Genomic DNA, 15,830 nt, shown 5'->3' with positions numbered 1-15,830 from the left:
CACCCCCCCTCGGACCCACTCTACCATCCGGCCAGCTGGGGGAACCTGGCTCTTCCTAAGTTCCACTACCCTACTGCCATTGGTCCTTGGTGGCCTGGGGTCTTCCTGGGTGCCTAACCACCAATCTCCCCCATCTTGGCAAGAGAATGTGCATTAGTAAGGGATATTCCTCTGGCCTTGGTCTGATTCGAACCTGTGATAGCATGTTGGCACACCCTGTAGCAGTCGCGCTTACACGGGCTCATAACCTATTAGGCCACTAGGGCAAAAGAGCTCAATCACCACCAGCGCCATGGTGGTATAGAGGGTACGAATCACCCAACCCAATCCCCCCAACAGATATGCACTGCCTTATATAAGCTCCACACGTGACTCCTCCTCCTGCGTTGGGTTTCCAGCAAGAGGACAACTTCCGTCTTCAACCTCTTCTTCATTCTTCTTCATTCTGCGTAGAATCGTGACTGGGATTCTATCCCTGCCATTTATTGAATGCAGTTTCGAATTCTATACAATATGCGAGTCGTACCGACACCGTTACTTTATCGCTCTTTATATTATTCTAGCTTGACTGATTTTTCGTGACACTGCCTGTAGCCCTTGCACGGCCGTCAGCTGTGGTAACGCTCTACCTAACCCTAGGGCAGTTTAATATTCGAAAGACATTCACAGGAACAAATTTTCGACTTGCCTTGTTCTAGGCAACAATACGTCATGTATTGTGGGGACAATCGAGAAAAGCGCAGCTTGCTGCAGCCCGAAAACATGGACCAATCCAGTCGTCCAAACCCGTCGCCAATTCCAAGGTTTGGATATTTTTACCCGATTTGAAATGCTTGCCATTATTGTTATTTGGGGGTTTAAATACCGTGGGGTTCCCCAGTTTCTACCTCTGAAACAAAAAAACATCCCGTTGAACTGATATTCACGCCAGCAATCAGGGGGCTGGTATCAACATCCGAAATAGACAGAACATACGTCTCCCACGAGAGAAGACATATTTGGTTTGATTCCAGAAACCCCCTGTTGTCGTGGTTTTGTTTGAGCTCGTAGGCTTACATTTGATATAGTTTCGCCAAACCGTCTTCGCGCTATCTTTTCTGTTGTCGACTGGCGAGAGCGTCCTTTCAGATAGCAATGAGGCTGGCTTGGTGGTGTCGATATTTTTTTTTCGATATTGAAACATATATAACGGAGAATTATTCGCAGATTCTTCAGTTGCTGCAAGAAATATTGCCTACAACCTCCATATGAGATGTGGAATGAAATTGAATTACGACTGAAATATATACCATTCTTGAATCTATGCACTTTATTTTTGCTTCAATATTCTGCCATTTTATTCATTTTTATTATACTCTTACTTGTCGTCAGATATAATATTTTGTCCTTTATTCGTTCATGTTAATTGTGTTTATTTCCATGAATCCCTACGCGACTACAACCGTCTCGAATATTTCTGATGAATGATCCGACGTCCCCCTGACGCAACTTTTGTTCAACACCGAAAAACAAAGATTCAATTTAGGATCCCAGGAATCTCTATATAAATTATAATTAACTTCTGGACCAATTTTGGAACTCGAAAACTCGAAGCAACAATTTTATCTAAATGCTCCCCAATGCGACACAATACTTTCTGGAATAGTGAACGAAAACAATAGTCAGCTATCCCTAAATTTAATATGCACAACAAATACCACTCATGGATATGATCTTCGACAAGTAATTACGCTCATTTTCATGACCAAAATCATTGGATCTTCGTGTCAGGATCCTTGCCAATGCACCTTTCAACCTACTGGCCGTTAACGCAAGCTCGTTTCTTATGGCGCTCTTTAAGCTCTTCAGAGATCAGATGGCTATCGGAATTCAAGCCCTTCGTCACCAGTGCGTCTTCAACAATTTCTTTGTTCATGTGAGCTAAAAATTTCTCTTGCTCAGCCAGGAATTTCTTCATCCCTTTGGTGTTGAAGTTTCGTCTGGCTTTTTTCCGGTCGCGGATTTCTTTAAGCTGCATCCGGACCCGTTCCTCAAGCATCTCAAGCCTGTATTCGGAGAACTGGAAGTAGAGCTCTGACAAGTCGGATATGGCTCGAACCGTTGTCAAAACGGTGTCATCTGGCAAGGCTGGCGAGCGCGGGCGGAACGATGTTACCATCGTGATTCTCTCTGTCCCGCCCACAGCACGCAGTGCTTGATGTTCGATGTATCGTCCTTGAAGAACAACAGCACATCCCTATTCACATACAATTAGTATCCGTGTGAACACGACGTCTTTGCTGCTGAGAAACAGGGAAGTGGGCATACCATTTCTGGGCCTCTGACTTTCACAATCGATCCGTCTCCCTTGCGCAATGCTGTTTCACCGCCCACCATGTTCGTGCAGTCGCTGAGCATGGTAACACAGACAAATGGATAGCTATCCGTATGCCAATCGACGATTGGTTCATCATCCTCAGTGGAATTGAGAGTTTGACCCTTATCGACCTGGGATGGAACAGAAATGTTGACATGGCCTATTTCCCAGTCCATTTCAGGGACAAGGTCAATGCCAGCAATATTCGAAATGATTTTCAGTACTTCCGGGCTCTTCCAGGCGTCATAAACGAATGGAGCACATCTTTGTTCATCGTGTTAATCTAGTGCAAGTTGGACATGCGAAAAGGGGTAGAACTTACTCAGCGGCATACCCGCGCAGTTGACACTGTGCGAGATTACTGGAGAAGCGATAGCGTTCCCAGACTTTGTCACTGAGGATCTCCTTTCGCATTTGGTAAATCGCATCACGAGAGAAGAGCGAGAATGGCTCGGAAACCCCGATCGGGGAGACACCAACGTCATCACTAAAGCCCAGCTCCTTCATGGAGTGAACCCTTGGCGGAGGTGTGTACTGAATATGTATTTGGGCATCAAACCGGACCGGTTCCTCAGCTTGGGAAGCTGTTGCTGTGTCATGGGTGGTTTGCAATGCGTCGCCTTCGTCATTGTAACTGGAAGAGGGTATGTGGTCTGGGGCTATGGGGAAGGAAGTGTTTGGGGAGAGGATATCTGCTGTCGCCATCGTGCTGTTCTTTGTTGTGTGGTGAGTGTTTGCCCCTTGACACAGCTTCTAATTTGGGACCAAGTCTGCTGGGGTACTACCGTAGTCCATCATGGTCATAACGGTGATGGATGACGATAGACAGCAGGAAGCGCAACTCGACATCTTTCAGACACGAAAAGGGAAACTCTTGACGTTTCCCTTCATCGAACTTCTACGAAGGGTAGCAAAAACTCACTCTCTCTTTTGCTGCTATCACCACTTGGGAATATTGTGCAAGGGAGTAAATATCAGAGGGAAGAAGACAGAAGAGGAACTTTCAAAGCTTTGTGAAAATGGCTGTCCGAAAAAATATCTTTAAGGATTTAAGGTAATGAACGATACGTTCCTTGAACAAAAAATACCTCAGAACTGACTTGAAAAAGGGTTTTGGGGGAACGAAGGGGATATTTATAGTTGGGGGTGGCCAATGCACTTTCCAGCACAGAATCTGCCTAGGAACGAAGGTCGGGCAATGACCGCCATTTATTCATGCCTGCAACAGCGAAATCTGCAGAGATCTATTCTACGTGGGGTATACATTTCCACGCGGCGGGTTCTTGCACTACCAAGATCGGGGTTGACAGAATGATCTCCCTCGCAAAATTATGTTTGAGAATGTGTGACCCGGCGGAAAAAGCGCGAAGTTCCGGTTCTGAGCAAGGTTGTCAGCATATCAATCAAACCACATCAATAGCTCATGACATGATGCAGCAAGTGGATCTCTCCGCCACCTCCTGCGTCTCGAGCCTGAGATGGAAATTGTTGCTTTGTTTGGTTTGGCACGGAGTTATGAATCACAGTTGACACTGTCTGGGCAGCAACGAGCTGGGTCGCTGGAAGGGTCCAGACCGCGGTCTCTAGGCGGGTTTGCTATTGTCAGGATGGTCTAAGTCACGCATTTACACTTAAAACCACGCTCAGCATACCCTTCCATGTCCGGCGGATTATACCAGCTGATGATGATCTCTACAATCGGCGTGCGGTGAGCGATTGATTACTCGACACATGGTCACCTGTGATCACCCAGCACTCATCCGCCAACGTTTTAGATCATAAACGGGACGGATCTAATATTTGTTATTGCAAAGAGGAAATGATTCAAGGTTGCAAGATGAGACGGCTATTTTGGTTCGTTAAGAAATTATGCTTTTTGGGTTGTCTGGATATGATGAGCAAAGTTGGCAGGAATTACGAAAGCAGTGACGGCAAACATGGGTCTAAATGCCGATGTGCTACTTTATCACCTAGATCATGGAAGTTGATGGCGGAAAATGGAGAAAGCGAATGTTTCGGCAGGGAGAGGGCGAATGATATAATGGTGTTAAATCAAAAAATCAAATAAACAGCGGAGAGGGGTAGTTTTCTACAGCGGAACGCAGAAAGAACTTAAACCAAAATACAAAAATAAGCATAATGGTCCCGACTCATAGAGACACTCTCGTCTGTTCCATGTTGTTATTTGCTTTTTTTTACTTTTCCCCACCACGTAAACTAACGCTTCCCCATCAAAACCGGGACCAACGGGAGCTTGATGGAAATTTTGACTCGATTGGGGGATGGAGGGAGGATGGAAGCGGTTATGGCTTGGGCCGTGAATATTCTCTCCATCCCATTTTTGCCTGGAACTCGGCTGCTCTAGCGGGCCACCGGGGCGAGACTATATTTACATCATTCCCATACAACCTCAGCATGATAACTGAAACTTTAAGCTATCAATCAGTCAGTAGGTTGAAACGGCGAGCCCAAGAACCAGTGTGCCATTTTGCATAATAATAAAACGAAAACGCTTTGATTTGATCCATAAATCCCAACATCAATTATGTAGAATGTATATATAACAGGTAATTTATATGTATCCAGCCATTTAATAGATCATACTGTTCCGGATTTTAACAATCTCTAATATATGTTGAGTCACAAGATGCATTGGAATATACCAAGCATCCTTGCACGGGCTAACTAGAACTTATATAACGATTAGTTACCAGTGGGCAAGTCCCCTAAAAGAGAGGCTTGAGGCCTAAAGCTTAGCTGTCAAGTTAGGCACCAAGGGCCCCCCCAACCAGTCCCACACCTCTCTTTATTATGATTACTGTATTGTCATTAATAGGACCGTTTTTTTTTAATGAAATTTAACAACTATTATGGAGCTACATAGTTGGCTTTAAAAAATTCGCGTTTATATATAAAAAAGTCTAAGTATTAAGCAAGTTATTTGAATGTTAGTATTGCTTGTCTCATAGAGGGCTAAAAAATACAGCTAGTAATTCAAATATATCTGTTAGAGGAGTCAAATTTTCTAGGAGATTGTATATTAGTTCCTAGTTATAAATTAATTAACTTTAATTAACTATAATTAAAATTGGTTGATAGCTGGAGGTTTACCCCCTTCTATGGAAAAAGGTTGAAGAACGGACCTGAAACCAAGGGGTAAGATAACTAACTGCTTTGTGTATGAGCAGTCAATCGTTCTTCTTCCAACGGCATCAAGAAATACTAGCAAGCCCGAGGATATCTGGCTTCTCAAGATAACATCATGGTTATCAGAATTTTTCAAGTTCCTCTGGTCTATAATCTACAATATTTGTATTGTGCACGGCATGGTGATGGAAGTCTACATATACTCACCATGTAGCAGTGGCTGATTCCTTCCCTCAAGCCCACCGCAATGGCGGATGCGCATGGAGGTTACTCCTGCCTCTGGAGATTCCAGGAAAGACAGCTGAAGGATGTTTGTTCCGCTTTGTGTCTTCATGTTGGAGCAAGTCTGTCCTTCTTGCTCTGTGTTGCGGGGGCAAATGGTCAGTGCCGGATTGTCATTCCCCATGCCTATGGGAATTCAAATGACATCTTAAGGCCCTGCCTTAAAGCACTGCAGCGTGTCCGGATTCCTCCCCAAGGCCGCAGGGGCTTTTGAGGTTAACCTCATGTTAACTAACGGAACTCCCGGGCAGGTGCTTCCCTACACTATTATGTTCTTCATGCAGGGAATCCTGCCATTATAGCTGAGTATACAGACTCTTCGCTATCACTGAACTTGCCTACATGGTCTATGGAATTCCACCGAAAGTGTCATTTCGCTTGCTTCCCGAACCTCGATTGTTCTGGTAGGATTGGATGGTCAAACAAATATCAACTTATTCCCCTTCAAAGTCGACCCTGTTTGCCTCTCATCGGGAAAACAAGCACAATCTATGGAACCCGCGTCCTTCGATGCCCTCTTCATAATCGTTAAGCCATTCACCCAACTCTTGGTTAATCTCGCCCTCAGCTGGCCTCTTGTTTATGGACTCAGGCCTGCTGCCCTTTCTTATCTACATTTTATGCCGCTTTTATATTTCAAACATCACCTTCAAAAGCTCATAGCGGCTGAAGAAACTCCGTAACTATCCAACATCACGCTGTTATTGGTCGTCTTACCATCTTATGCTTCCTAAGACAAACCCCTTTCCTCCGAAATAAAGATGTTGCATGGCAGTGAAATGGACAATCCCATACCGACATCCATCTTCAAAGAACAAGAGCTAGACGATAGCCATCATGGCACAGCTTACAAAGTCGAATTCATCGTCGAGCCACCAGAGGAGATTCGTGAAAATGATCTCTTCCAACGTCCCATGATTGTCAGGGTGCGGAACTTGGAGGATGGAATGTCGTGGTGCCCGGTGGAGGCCCAGATCCACGTCAAAGTATTCCATGCGACAGGTTCTGACCGCTTCGAGGTATGCAGAAGGGTTGGGAGACATGACAAGGGAGGCGTGTACACTCCCGGGCGCTCGATCAACGGCCTGACCTCCCATTTTATGACGGTGCCTCTAGCTACCCAAGACGAGACCTTTGAAGTTCCCTTTGGCCGTTTTCACAAGGAGGGTCGGTACGTCATCTATGTCATTTTGGCGCTGGCTCCCACGGATACATCGCCAAGGACGACGCGAGAGGCATGGGCCAAGTCTAAAAACCCAATTACGGTGAAGAGATGAGGCAGGTATGAACATTTAGGTAGCGAGGTGTGCTTCTCTGGCTCATACTCGGCGCCATTCCCTGTTGACATGCAAGATACTCAAGCTTTGCCAAATGCGTGTTTCTGCAAGGGGAATCAATAGAGGGTTGAAACATTATGTAATAAAAATGAGTCGTCGCTTGGGGTGTGGAAGGAAGAGTGTGCTGTCTGAAAGCGTTTACTGATGAGAGGGAATCGGGGTACAGTGACGTAGAGGACCTGATTTCTTTTAGGATTTCTTTCATGCTTGTTTTTGATAGTTAGTGCCCTAGCTGCTGGTCTTTCGTTTGGCTGATTGCTCGGTTGGGAATTTGAGCAACCGTCATTTTTCTGTTCGTTCCCAGTTTGAATGCATAACAAGTATTCCTCCAGAAGCAATAGTAATCTCCATCTATCTGGCAAATATGGCCTTTCTCCCTCTCCTTTCCTTTCCTTTTTTTTTTTTTTTTTTAATATATTTATATATTTGGCACGTTGAAGAAATGTGCTGGAACACAACAAGTTGCACTAATTTATTACCTTGTAGCCGTTAGCCGCCTACTAGCCGAAGGTCAGCCAATTAAACGCGGACCTAGTCCTAGTGTAGAATAGTAGTCACCAGGGCGCGGCAAAGCGGCTGCCATCGAAGTTTCGCTATCCGAACTTGACCCTCGTTAGGGTTCCGTATGGTCCTCGCTTCCATCCAAGACAGCCAGAGACTGGGCAATTCCTGCACAAGATGAGCGCGAACAAAGTGAGCGAGGAATCCCTGAGTTCCTGGGACAAGGCCAAGCCAGCATTCACCCAGTAAGCCCTCCCATCCCTGCTGCTTCAGGTGTGTTCAGGTACTGGAATGGGCGGGATTCATACAGCACTACGAGTCACGTCATTACATTGGCTACGTCTCAATGCTACCAGCATCTTTTCCTTTCTTCTTTTGAGGGATTGTCGGAGACTAATTGCCAGCCACTAACCCACCTTTTTTTTTTCATGTTTGGGTATTATAGCAAACCGGCAAGCGGGTTCTACGACCCGTGTCAGGACTTTGCGGATCGAAGCATCAAATGCATGCGGCGCAATGGGAACGATAAGACGATGTGCAGTGATTATTTCCAGTGAGCAAGATTCCCCCATGAACTTGGTCATCATATATTATGCCCCCAAGAAGCTGCTATGGTAGCCGCGAGAGCGAGAAATCGATTTTGCGATTGAGTATCTTTTTTTTCTCTTTCCATCATTGATGTTGCTGGATGGCGCGCTTACTGGTGTAATTTTGGTATATTAGGGCATATCGTGATTGCAAAAAGGAATGGGTATGTGAACTTTTACACCTCTCGCGTCTGATTTGAGGTTGGGGACTAGCAGCTTTCGCAATCCCTAGCTGTCGCCTGCAGACACATTGGGAACAGTGGCATTGTTTCTGGTCGCTCCTGCGGATCATCCGTGACTGTTCAGACATTCAGGTCCAGTAGTCTTAACTTTTTGAGCTGTTGAACTAATATACATGGTGATGTTACAGATGACCCAGCGGAAAAAGAGCACCTAGAACCTCTCCACATTCCCACGACCTGTGCTCCAATATAGAGAGGAGAGGAAACAGGTTTTAGAAAGTAAAAAGGAAGAAAGAATGAAGAGACACTCTGGGGAAAGGCGGGGGGGTGTCAAGAAAAAGCTGTCGAGATACTGGACTCCTCGCGGAACGAACATTGCAATGAATCACGATACAAACTTAGAATTACGCCCACAGCATATATAATGAGTGTGGCGTGAAAGTGAACCAAATATTTCACTTTTAATGGGAAAAAGATAATATTACCATATAACAAATTTGTGGAGGATGGACTCTGGGGTTGAAGATGTGGGGAATGGCACATGCAAGACGAGTCCTAGCAGACTCGGGTTCAAAGTAGCAGACTTGGATGTACAGCTCTTTCATAGAAGAACTCGTTTTGTTGTTTTTGGAGCTGCAGCTGGGATAAATTGGGGTAATACTAATAAGCAATCCATCCTTCCTTCGACGTGTCGCGAAGTTCCTCGCCCCCATCCCAAGACCTAAATTAAATATACCCTCCTGTTCGACCCGTCAGTCCTAAGTACCATCTTTCGATGGATGGCTTCCCGCAACAACTTCTAAATTAACGGCTTTCCATTCAGTGTCAAACGATAGCTAATTGTCTGGTTCGCTCAGGGGCTTAGCTTCTTTGACTCTATTCATCATTGTTGGACCCTTCTAGCACTCCACTTTTACAATATTCAGAAATTTTACACGCTCTACCATGATGGTCACCATTTCTGGAGTGTATTAAAAGAACGCATTTTCGCACTCTTGAAGATGGCGACGGCATTGGAAATTACCAAGCTTCGTCCTCATCTTCATCACTAGACTCGCCAGACTCCACCTTGTCGCTCTTCGTGCTTTTGCTTTTCAACTTTGCGAGCTCTAGCTTCAACTTTAAGCGCTCAATATCGTCTTCTGAGGATTCGTCGTCTTCCTCATAGTCGTAGCCTCGACCCTGCGGTAATCCAGAGTTGCGTCTATTGATACCACGACGAGGCGGTGGTGGGTTCCTCTTGGAACGGCCACCTTGCATTGACTGCTTTCCGGAAGGTGATTCGTAATTGTCCTTGCGAACTTCCTCTCGCTCGGCCAGGATCCCGTACGTGTCTTCCTCCTGGATCCCATGGATGTTACTAATATAGTCGTCAAAATGGGCGCTGGTCTGTGCTATGCGCATGAAATGCGACGCCTTGACTAATGGCCGTTTAAGCTTGGCGCTCTTTTTCCCTTCACGGAAGTCCCAATTTGCAAGAGCTAACGCGGTCTGAAAAGCATTTTTGATTTGTCGACCGTTCCAGCGGCGGGAGGGTTTATACTTATTCTCCTGCCAGTGCTTATTAGCGAAACGCCTAATTTTTTCATCCTCGACATCGATATCGCGGCCGTTCTTCATGATGTGCCCAAGATTTTTCTCCCAAATTTCTTTTGTTGAAAGTTCGTCAAGTTTTGGGTAGTAGAGACTCATGTGAATGCGGGACCTGAAGGCTTCGTCGAATTCGCCAACGCGATTTGTTGTCAGAATGATGACCCCAGAGTAATACTCTAGAACCCGGAGGAAGACTATATAACGATTAGTGCCCATCCTGTTGCCGTCAATAAATTCCCCCATGTGGAAACATACCGGAAACAAGACTGTTGCGTATTATATCCCCTTTTTCTCTTTTCGCGAGGAAAACATCCGCCTCGTCGAGCAACAATACACACCTCCACCTGTGGGCCAAAACACAAAATGATTCGAGGGTCGCCTCTGCAGTTTGGGCAGTAGTGCCAATATCTCCGCAGGTGATCGGTAACAATGGCCGTTTTAACTGGGCGGCTACACACTCAGCCGTAGATGTTTTGCCAACTCCAGGGGCGCCATGCAAAAGGATGATAAGCCCTTTGCCTTTACCCGGAACAGCGTCCATGGAAAGCGGCCCGTTTGTCCCATCGGGATTGACCGTTTCTTTCTTGGGCTGTTCGACCTGGTTTTTAATTAACGCTTGAAGTAGCATTCGGTGGCCCTCTGGTAGAACTAGATCCTCAAACCTCGCCCGTTGGACCTCTTCCCCCGTTGCTGGTAAATCTTCGACCTTATTGATATCAAGAGGAAGCCACTTATGATCAAGGAGACCGTATCCGTAAGCTCGATAAGGAAAAAGCATCAGATTGTCATTCGGAATGGGTTTCTGCTGTAAAGTTCGGAAGCCTAGAAGGTCGGTGGTTCGGCGGAATTCATTTTGACGATCTTCTTCGAATTTGGAGTCGTCAAAGACGTCTGTAACCCAATCACCGTCCTCTTGATCAGGCAGCGGATCGAACGTCTCCCTCTTGTCCTGTGGAGTTGCTCTAGCAATGGCGCCAGACCCAAATTTCAAGCTTCTCCCAAATCGGTACACCTTTTGTTTAAAGTGCTCAACCCCCGCTGCTTGGTCTACCACTATTTCGCTATGCAACTATTATTTTATTATTATCGTGTCAATATCTGGCTTTTACGAATTTGAAATGTGGAAGGAGGCAGTGCTAACCTCGGTTTCTTTTATCATCCAATTGTTGTACCCTTTGGTGGTTTGGTTGCCCTCCTGGACTGTGGCTCCTGAGTATTTTTTATGGGTCCCAGGGACAAGTTCCGCAAAACGCCGCCCTCTTTGGATGAGCGACCGCTCTATTTGTTCGCTTTCTGGCCCAGGAAGCAGCGGAAAAGGTATCAGAGATCTGATAGGCTTCGTACCTTTGAAAGGTGGAATGGCAAATCTTTTCGATCGGGGCCCAAATTTGGTCCCATCGAAGTCGATATAGAAAGCGTCAACGATAAAACATGTCGTGTCCATGCCGGAACATTTGATAGCGTCACGGCACTTCTCTTCGTTTTCCGAATCTGAATCCCCGATATGGTCAATTATACCAACGAAGGAAGCTTTGTAGCCGCTATCGAAGTATGCCCTTCCGCCGCTGATGTTCAAAACACGATAAGCCTGACGAATGCTTTGATTGTCATCCGAACTTGAACCGAGAACGACATCTCCCGGTTTAAACAATAGCCATAGGTGCTCAAAGGCAATCTCTGTGATGTCCCCGTTGGATATTCGTCGTTTAACCTCAAATATATCGTGCAAATCTGTATCCATGAACTCCACCAGGCAACGAAGCTCATCCCTTTCTCGTCTCGCCCGCGTTGCTGCTGTTCTAGCGTTGTTTGTCTCCTCGACTTGGGTGACAGGAACCGGGCTTTGCTGTTCTGGTTTAGTGTCCTTTTTTTCAGCTCCTTTGCTAGTTATATTGACATCAGGAACAGGGTTCTCCTGTGTTGTTTCTCCAAGCCTAGAAGCGGCCTGGTCGTAGGCCATTTCGGCATCCTTGACGAATTGTCTAATGTCGGATTCGTACATGACGAGGTACTTGAACGGGCGGACAAATACGTTTTGCGCGGCAGTGAAGCTCTCACCAACGAACTGACTCAATACCTCTAAGAGGTAGGTTGAGTTGATGGCAAGGCGAAATGGAATATCTAATTGTTTCGGGTCATCACTACTTGGATCAGAAGTGTTCTCAGACGGCTTCTTCTCCGCCATCCTTGATAGTTTATAACCCTGTCTCCGTAGCCGAGTTCTCGCATTGGCTTTCGAGGAAACAAGAAGGACGCTCTGCTGAAGATCGATTTTACCCTCCTTTTTGATCTTTCGCCAATCTCCTGGTGAAACTCGCTTGATAGCAATTTCTTGAAGATCCGTTTCATCCTTTGGGTCTTTCGGTTTTGGAGCTGCAAGATCCTTGGTTGAATCGTCGTCACTGGCGCGGATTGGGTGTTCAGCAAACGTTTCTCCAAGGAATTGGAGAATGCTCTTACCTCTTCTTTCTGGCAAGTAGTTCCTTTTGACCATCTGCCAAGGTCTTAAGTATATGCTTCAAATCGTTGTCCACTGGAGCGGATTGACACTGGTCGCAATGCGCCTCCAATTCACTTTTAGTCCTCTCGCTTTCGGGTGTAGGAGGTGCTGCAATTCCATTAAGTTCACCATCTGCATCATTGCTCGAAACGTCTGAAGACCCTTCTGGGCCGGGATGAATGGCAGCTGACATGATCAATTGAGAGTCGGAGTATAATGTCAGAAACACAAGTGAATGGTTGTTTACTTGCTTTAATTTTGCATAAAATTGCCCAGATAATTCGAGGGATTTCTGCTCAGTTTCATAAATTTGTAGCTCTTGAAGATCCAGGTGCGGGGTCAAGTTAGCAACCTCAAGCTCATGGAGCAGACCAATTTTGGGCTGCAGGTTATTCGCTGGAGCCACGACCCCTTTGTTTCTAGCGTGGGATAACTCTGCATATTTATCCAATGCTCAATGGTGCAATCCCCACATGGAATTTCAATCCAGTCTGGCATGGAGGAATGCCGTGTTGAACGTCGCCGAGCCTTGTCGAGCCTTGTTCAGCCTTGCGGACAAAACACATCCGACAAATCTGAGGCTCCGTGCGTCAAGTTCAAGATACTGACTGACCCCTCAATCAACCCCGCGAGGTTGGTGCCGCAAGCACAAAATCCTGAAAAGAAAAAAAAAATTGACATATTGTTTGTGAAGAACGACATTTCACTCTTTACCGATATTACATTAGCCGTGGGCTCCGGACCCCAAAATGCCATCAATTAAATTTAGAACTACAGCCAGTGAAGCCAGCAATAGTACGAATAGTCATGACGCTCCTCCTTCCCGTCGACGCCTTGGTGGGCTTGCAGACTTGTATCTGCGAAAAAGGCTTACCCGTGATTCGCATCCTGCTCTGAAAGCAGTAAGAGATGACGGAGAGGCGACCAGCGATATGTTGCTGGTTCCCACGGCTCCAGGAACAACCTCAGACATATCGCTCGTTCAACAACAAAGCCAAAATGGGATAAATGAGCAGATTGAATCGGATGATGAGGGTGATGCGCTGTATGCTGCACCGTTATTCCCACATATTCTGGTCGCTTTTTCTGAGCTGACCTTGCATGCAGGCAAGATCTGTACATAGATGTTGAAGCAGAAAATAAACGCTTCAAAACGGCATTGGAAGAGTACGAAAGTACAACTGCCGGGTCGAAATTCCAGACCGACGTCACAACAAAATCGGTACACACGTGGGAGGAAGTTCTGCAGGCGATTAAAAATGCATCAGATGAATACAACGACGTATCTGGATTTTGGGGGGGGATAAGAAAAGGGCTCCGTAGCTTCGGAAAAAACCACAAAGCCTTTAGGGCTTGGGCGAGTATTCTGCCGTCACAATCGCATTACTTTTCTCTGCTTTGCGCAGGTTTCAAACTCATATTAGGGGTTTGTACCGTCCTCATTTGCCCCAGAGTGTTCTCCACTAAAACTTGCTAGGCCGCGGCACGTATGCACGATCTTCGAACCGACATCAGCGACGCCTTAACGGAGATTCCACTCCTCATGTCGAGCACACATAAAGCCTTAGGTATCTTCCGAAGGTCGAATGACCTGCGTCGATCCAGCGCGGCTCTCTATACCGCTACAATAGCCGCCGTACACCACATCGTTGTGTGGTATAAGGAAAAAGCATCGAGTATGTGCTCCCGATAAAGCGCACGAACCGCTGACTATTTAGGCTTACAGGCGTTTTAGAAAAGTTATTCCGCAGCATCTTCAAACAAGATACCTACGAAAAGGAACTGAGCGATCTCCTAAAAGCCGTCAGAGACGAAGCTAAAGAGTTTGAACGGGTGGCTCAGTTATGTTCGTATGATGCGATTATGAATGCAAGGAAATTGATAATGGACCAAGGTGACGAATCGCGCAAACACCGTGAAATCGTACTGGGCTACTTTGACCAGTCGAGAAATGAGTTTCAGGATTTCCGGGATGATTTCAAACTGGCAGCTGGAGGTGTGAATCGAGAGGTCAAACTGATAAGCAATGAGGTTTCGCAGCTGCGTAGAGTCCTTGCTGGGTTTCTCAGCAGCAATGCTCGAATGGATTTCAAAATACAGGATGGTTAGTTGAATATATAGGCAGGAATTCAGCGTCCGCTCATTTAGCTGACCTTTATTTAGTCAGAGGGCCAATGCTTCCGTTGCGCAGGGCAGTGTCGGAAGCCAATCTAGTGCAAGGTACGGAATCAGGGGGAAATGATTTCAAATATACAGGAATCAAAACTCACTTACGGCCATAGATTACCTTGATGCGAAAAATGAACTGCTATCGGACTTTGACTATGAAAGCTCCGTTGTGCGCAATGACATTGATGCAAGTCTTGAAGCCATCTGGGCGTTGCCACGATGCGATCAAGATCGTGCAGTTGCAGTCATGCAATCACCGAAGCTGCATTCCTGGATAACCGAGTCCAGTTCTTCGGCTCTCCTGGTCAATTTTAATGACCCCAAGAAGGCTGCGTCGACGTCTTTCATTTCCGCAAAATTAACGCATTCGATCCAGTCAGATGTCATAGATCCGCATTATCCCAGAAATATCTTTGCCTTATTTTTTCTTTGTGCAGAGCACATACGCCCAGACGACCCCGACTATGGGGTCAGCGGAATGATGCGAAACCTGATCGGTCAACTCCTCATTGCCTACCCCGATTTTGGAATGAGCGTCATCAAGCAAATCCAACGAACAGGTCAAGATGACATCCGCAGCCTCTGTCAGATTTTCCATATGATGATCGCTCAACTGCCACCGCATGTAACGGTTTTTTGCGTCCTTGACGCGATTACCGTATATGAACAGAACGGCTTGCTTCAGGAAGAAGGAGAATATGCAGTCCAAGAACTCATGTCCATGGTGCAATGGACCAAAGACCATGGTTGTGATTTCAAGATTTTGTTGACGAGTGCATGGAATAGCCATGTCTTTTATAAGTATGTACCAGATCGGCAGAAAGACATCATTTGGATACCAGCGAAGGTGCCCCCGCAGGGTGGCTTTACAAGAATGAAATGGGATTCTAGTGTTGCATCGGGTGTTGGAATGTTGGCAGCCCCACGTCGCTGATATTGGTTGGAGAATAGGAGTTTCACTTGTTTAAATGATCAAGCCGGGGAATAGCGTTGCATAAAGTGAGAGATTCGCTGTAGACAATAGCACCAAGCTTTCGGGCGTTCTCATCTGAATTCATTGTATGGACAAAGCTTGAATAGTCTAAGTTCTAATGATATGGGGCTTAAGATAGTACACTAGGCCTCATTAGGCAAGTTGCTCGGCTAGCCGCGACCTTGTATCTTTCCGCGGAATTA

At 46.1% G+C, this 15,830-nt stretch overlaps 6 protein-coding genes across 6 annotated transcripts; 3 read left to right on the top strand and 3 right to left on the bottom strand.

Annotated features, from left to right (window-relative positions):
- Positions 1-1,229: 1,229 nt before the first annotated feature.
- HCBG_00075 (uncharacterized protein) lies at positions 1,230-3,445 on the bottom strand (the record flags this gene model as incomplete). Its single annotated transcript, XM_045427125.1, has 4 exons — positions 1,230-2,236; positions 2,308-2,620; positions 2,679-3,065; positions 3,279-3,445. 3 exons carry the CDS (start codon positions 3,059-3,061, stop codon positions 1,796-1,798), a joined length of 1,137 nt encoding a protein of 378 aa, XP_045291100.1.
- A 1,905-nt stretch (positions 3,446-5,350) lies between these two features.
- HCBG_00074 (uncharacterized protein) lies at positions 5,351-5,837 on the bottom strand (the record flags this gene model as incomplete). The annotated part of the gene is made up of 3 exons (XM_045427124.1): positions 5,351-5,381; positions 5,500-5,650; positions 5,711-5,837. The coding sequence occupies 3 exons, from the start codon at positions 5,835-5,837 to the stop codon at positions 5,351-5,353; spliced, it is 309 nt and encodes a 102-aa protein (XP_045291099.1).
- A 709-nt stretch (positions 5,838-6,546) lies between these two features.
- On the top strand, positions 6,547-7,496 carry HCBG_00073 (uncharacterized protein; the record flags this gene model as incomplete). The annotated part of the gene is made up of 1 exon (XM_045427123.1): positions 6,547-7,496. The coding sequence occupies one exon, from the start codon at positions 6,547-6,549 to the stop codon at positions 7,060-7,062; it is 516 nt and encodes a 171-aa protein (XP_045291098.1).
- A 304-nt stretch (positions 7,497-7,800) lies between these two features.
- HCBG_00072 (mitochondrial cytochrome c oxidase assembly factor) lies at positions 7,801-8,607 on the top strand (the record flags this gene model as incomplete). Its single annotated transcript, XM_045427122.1, has 4 exons — positions 7,801-7,868; positions 8,069-8,176; positions 8,347-8,374; positions 8,581-8,607. The coding sequence occupies 4 exons, from the start codon at positions 7,801-7,803 to the stop codon at positions 8,605-8,607; spliced, it is 231 nt and encodes a 76-aa protein (XP_045291097.1).
- Positions 8,608-9,412: 805 nt separating this feature from the next.
- Positions 9,413-12,678, bottom strand: HCBG_00071 (uncharacterized protein; the record flags this gene model as incomplete). The annotated part of the gene is made up of 4 exons (XM_045427121.1): positions 9,413-10,179; positions 10,241-11,054; positions 11,127-12,387; positions 12,446-12,678. 4 exons carry the CDS (start codon positions 12,676-12,678, stop codon positions 9,413-9,415), a joined length of 3,075 nt encoding a protein of 1,024 aa, XP_045291096.1.
- A 556-nt stretch (positions 12,679-13,234) lies between these two features.
- Positions 13,235-15,588, top strand: HCBG_00070 (uncharacterized protein; the record flags this gene model as incomplete). Its single annotated transcript, XM_045427120.1, has 5 exons — positions 13,235-13,530; positions 13,593-13,911; positions 13,963-14,161; positions 14,607-14,705; positions 14,768-15,588. 5 exons carry the CDS (start codon positions 13,235-13,237, stop codon positions 15,586-15,588), a joined length of 1,734 nt encoding a protein of 577 aa, XP_045291095.1.
- Between the last annotated feature and the right edge of the window lie 242 nt (positions 15,589-15,830).

This window comes from Histoplasma capsulatum (assembly GCF_000150115.1).
Source record: "Histoplasma capsulatum G186AR genomic scaffold supercont2.1, whole genome shotgun sequence".
Lineage (NCBI taxonomy): Eukaryota > Fungi > Ascomycota > Eurotiomycetes > Onygenales > Ajellomycetaceae > Histoplasma > Histoplasma capsulatum.
The sequence above is the reverse complement of the archived record's forward strand: the minus strand, read 5'-3'. Positions and strand labels throughout refer to the sequence as shown.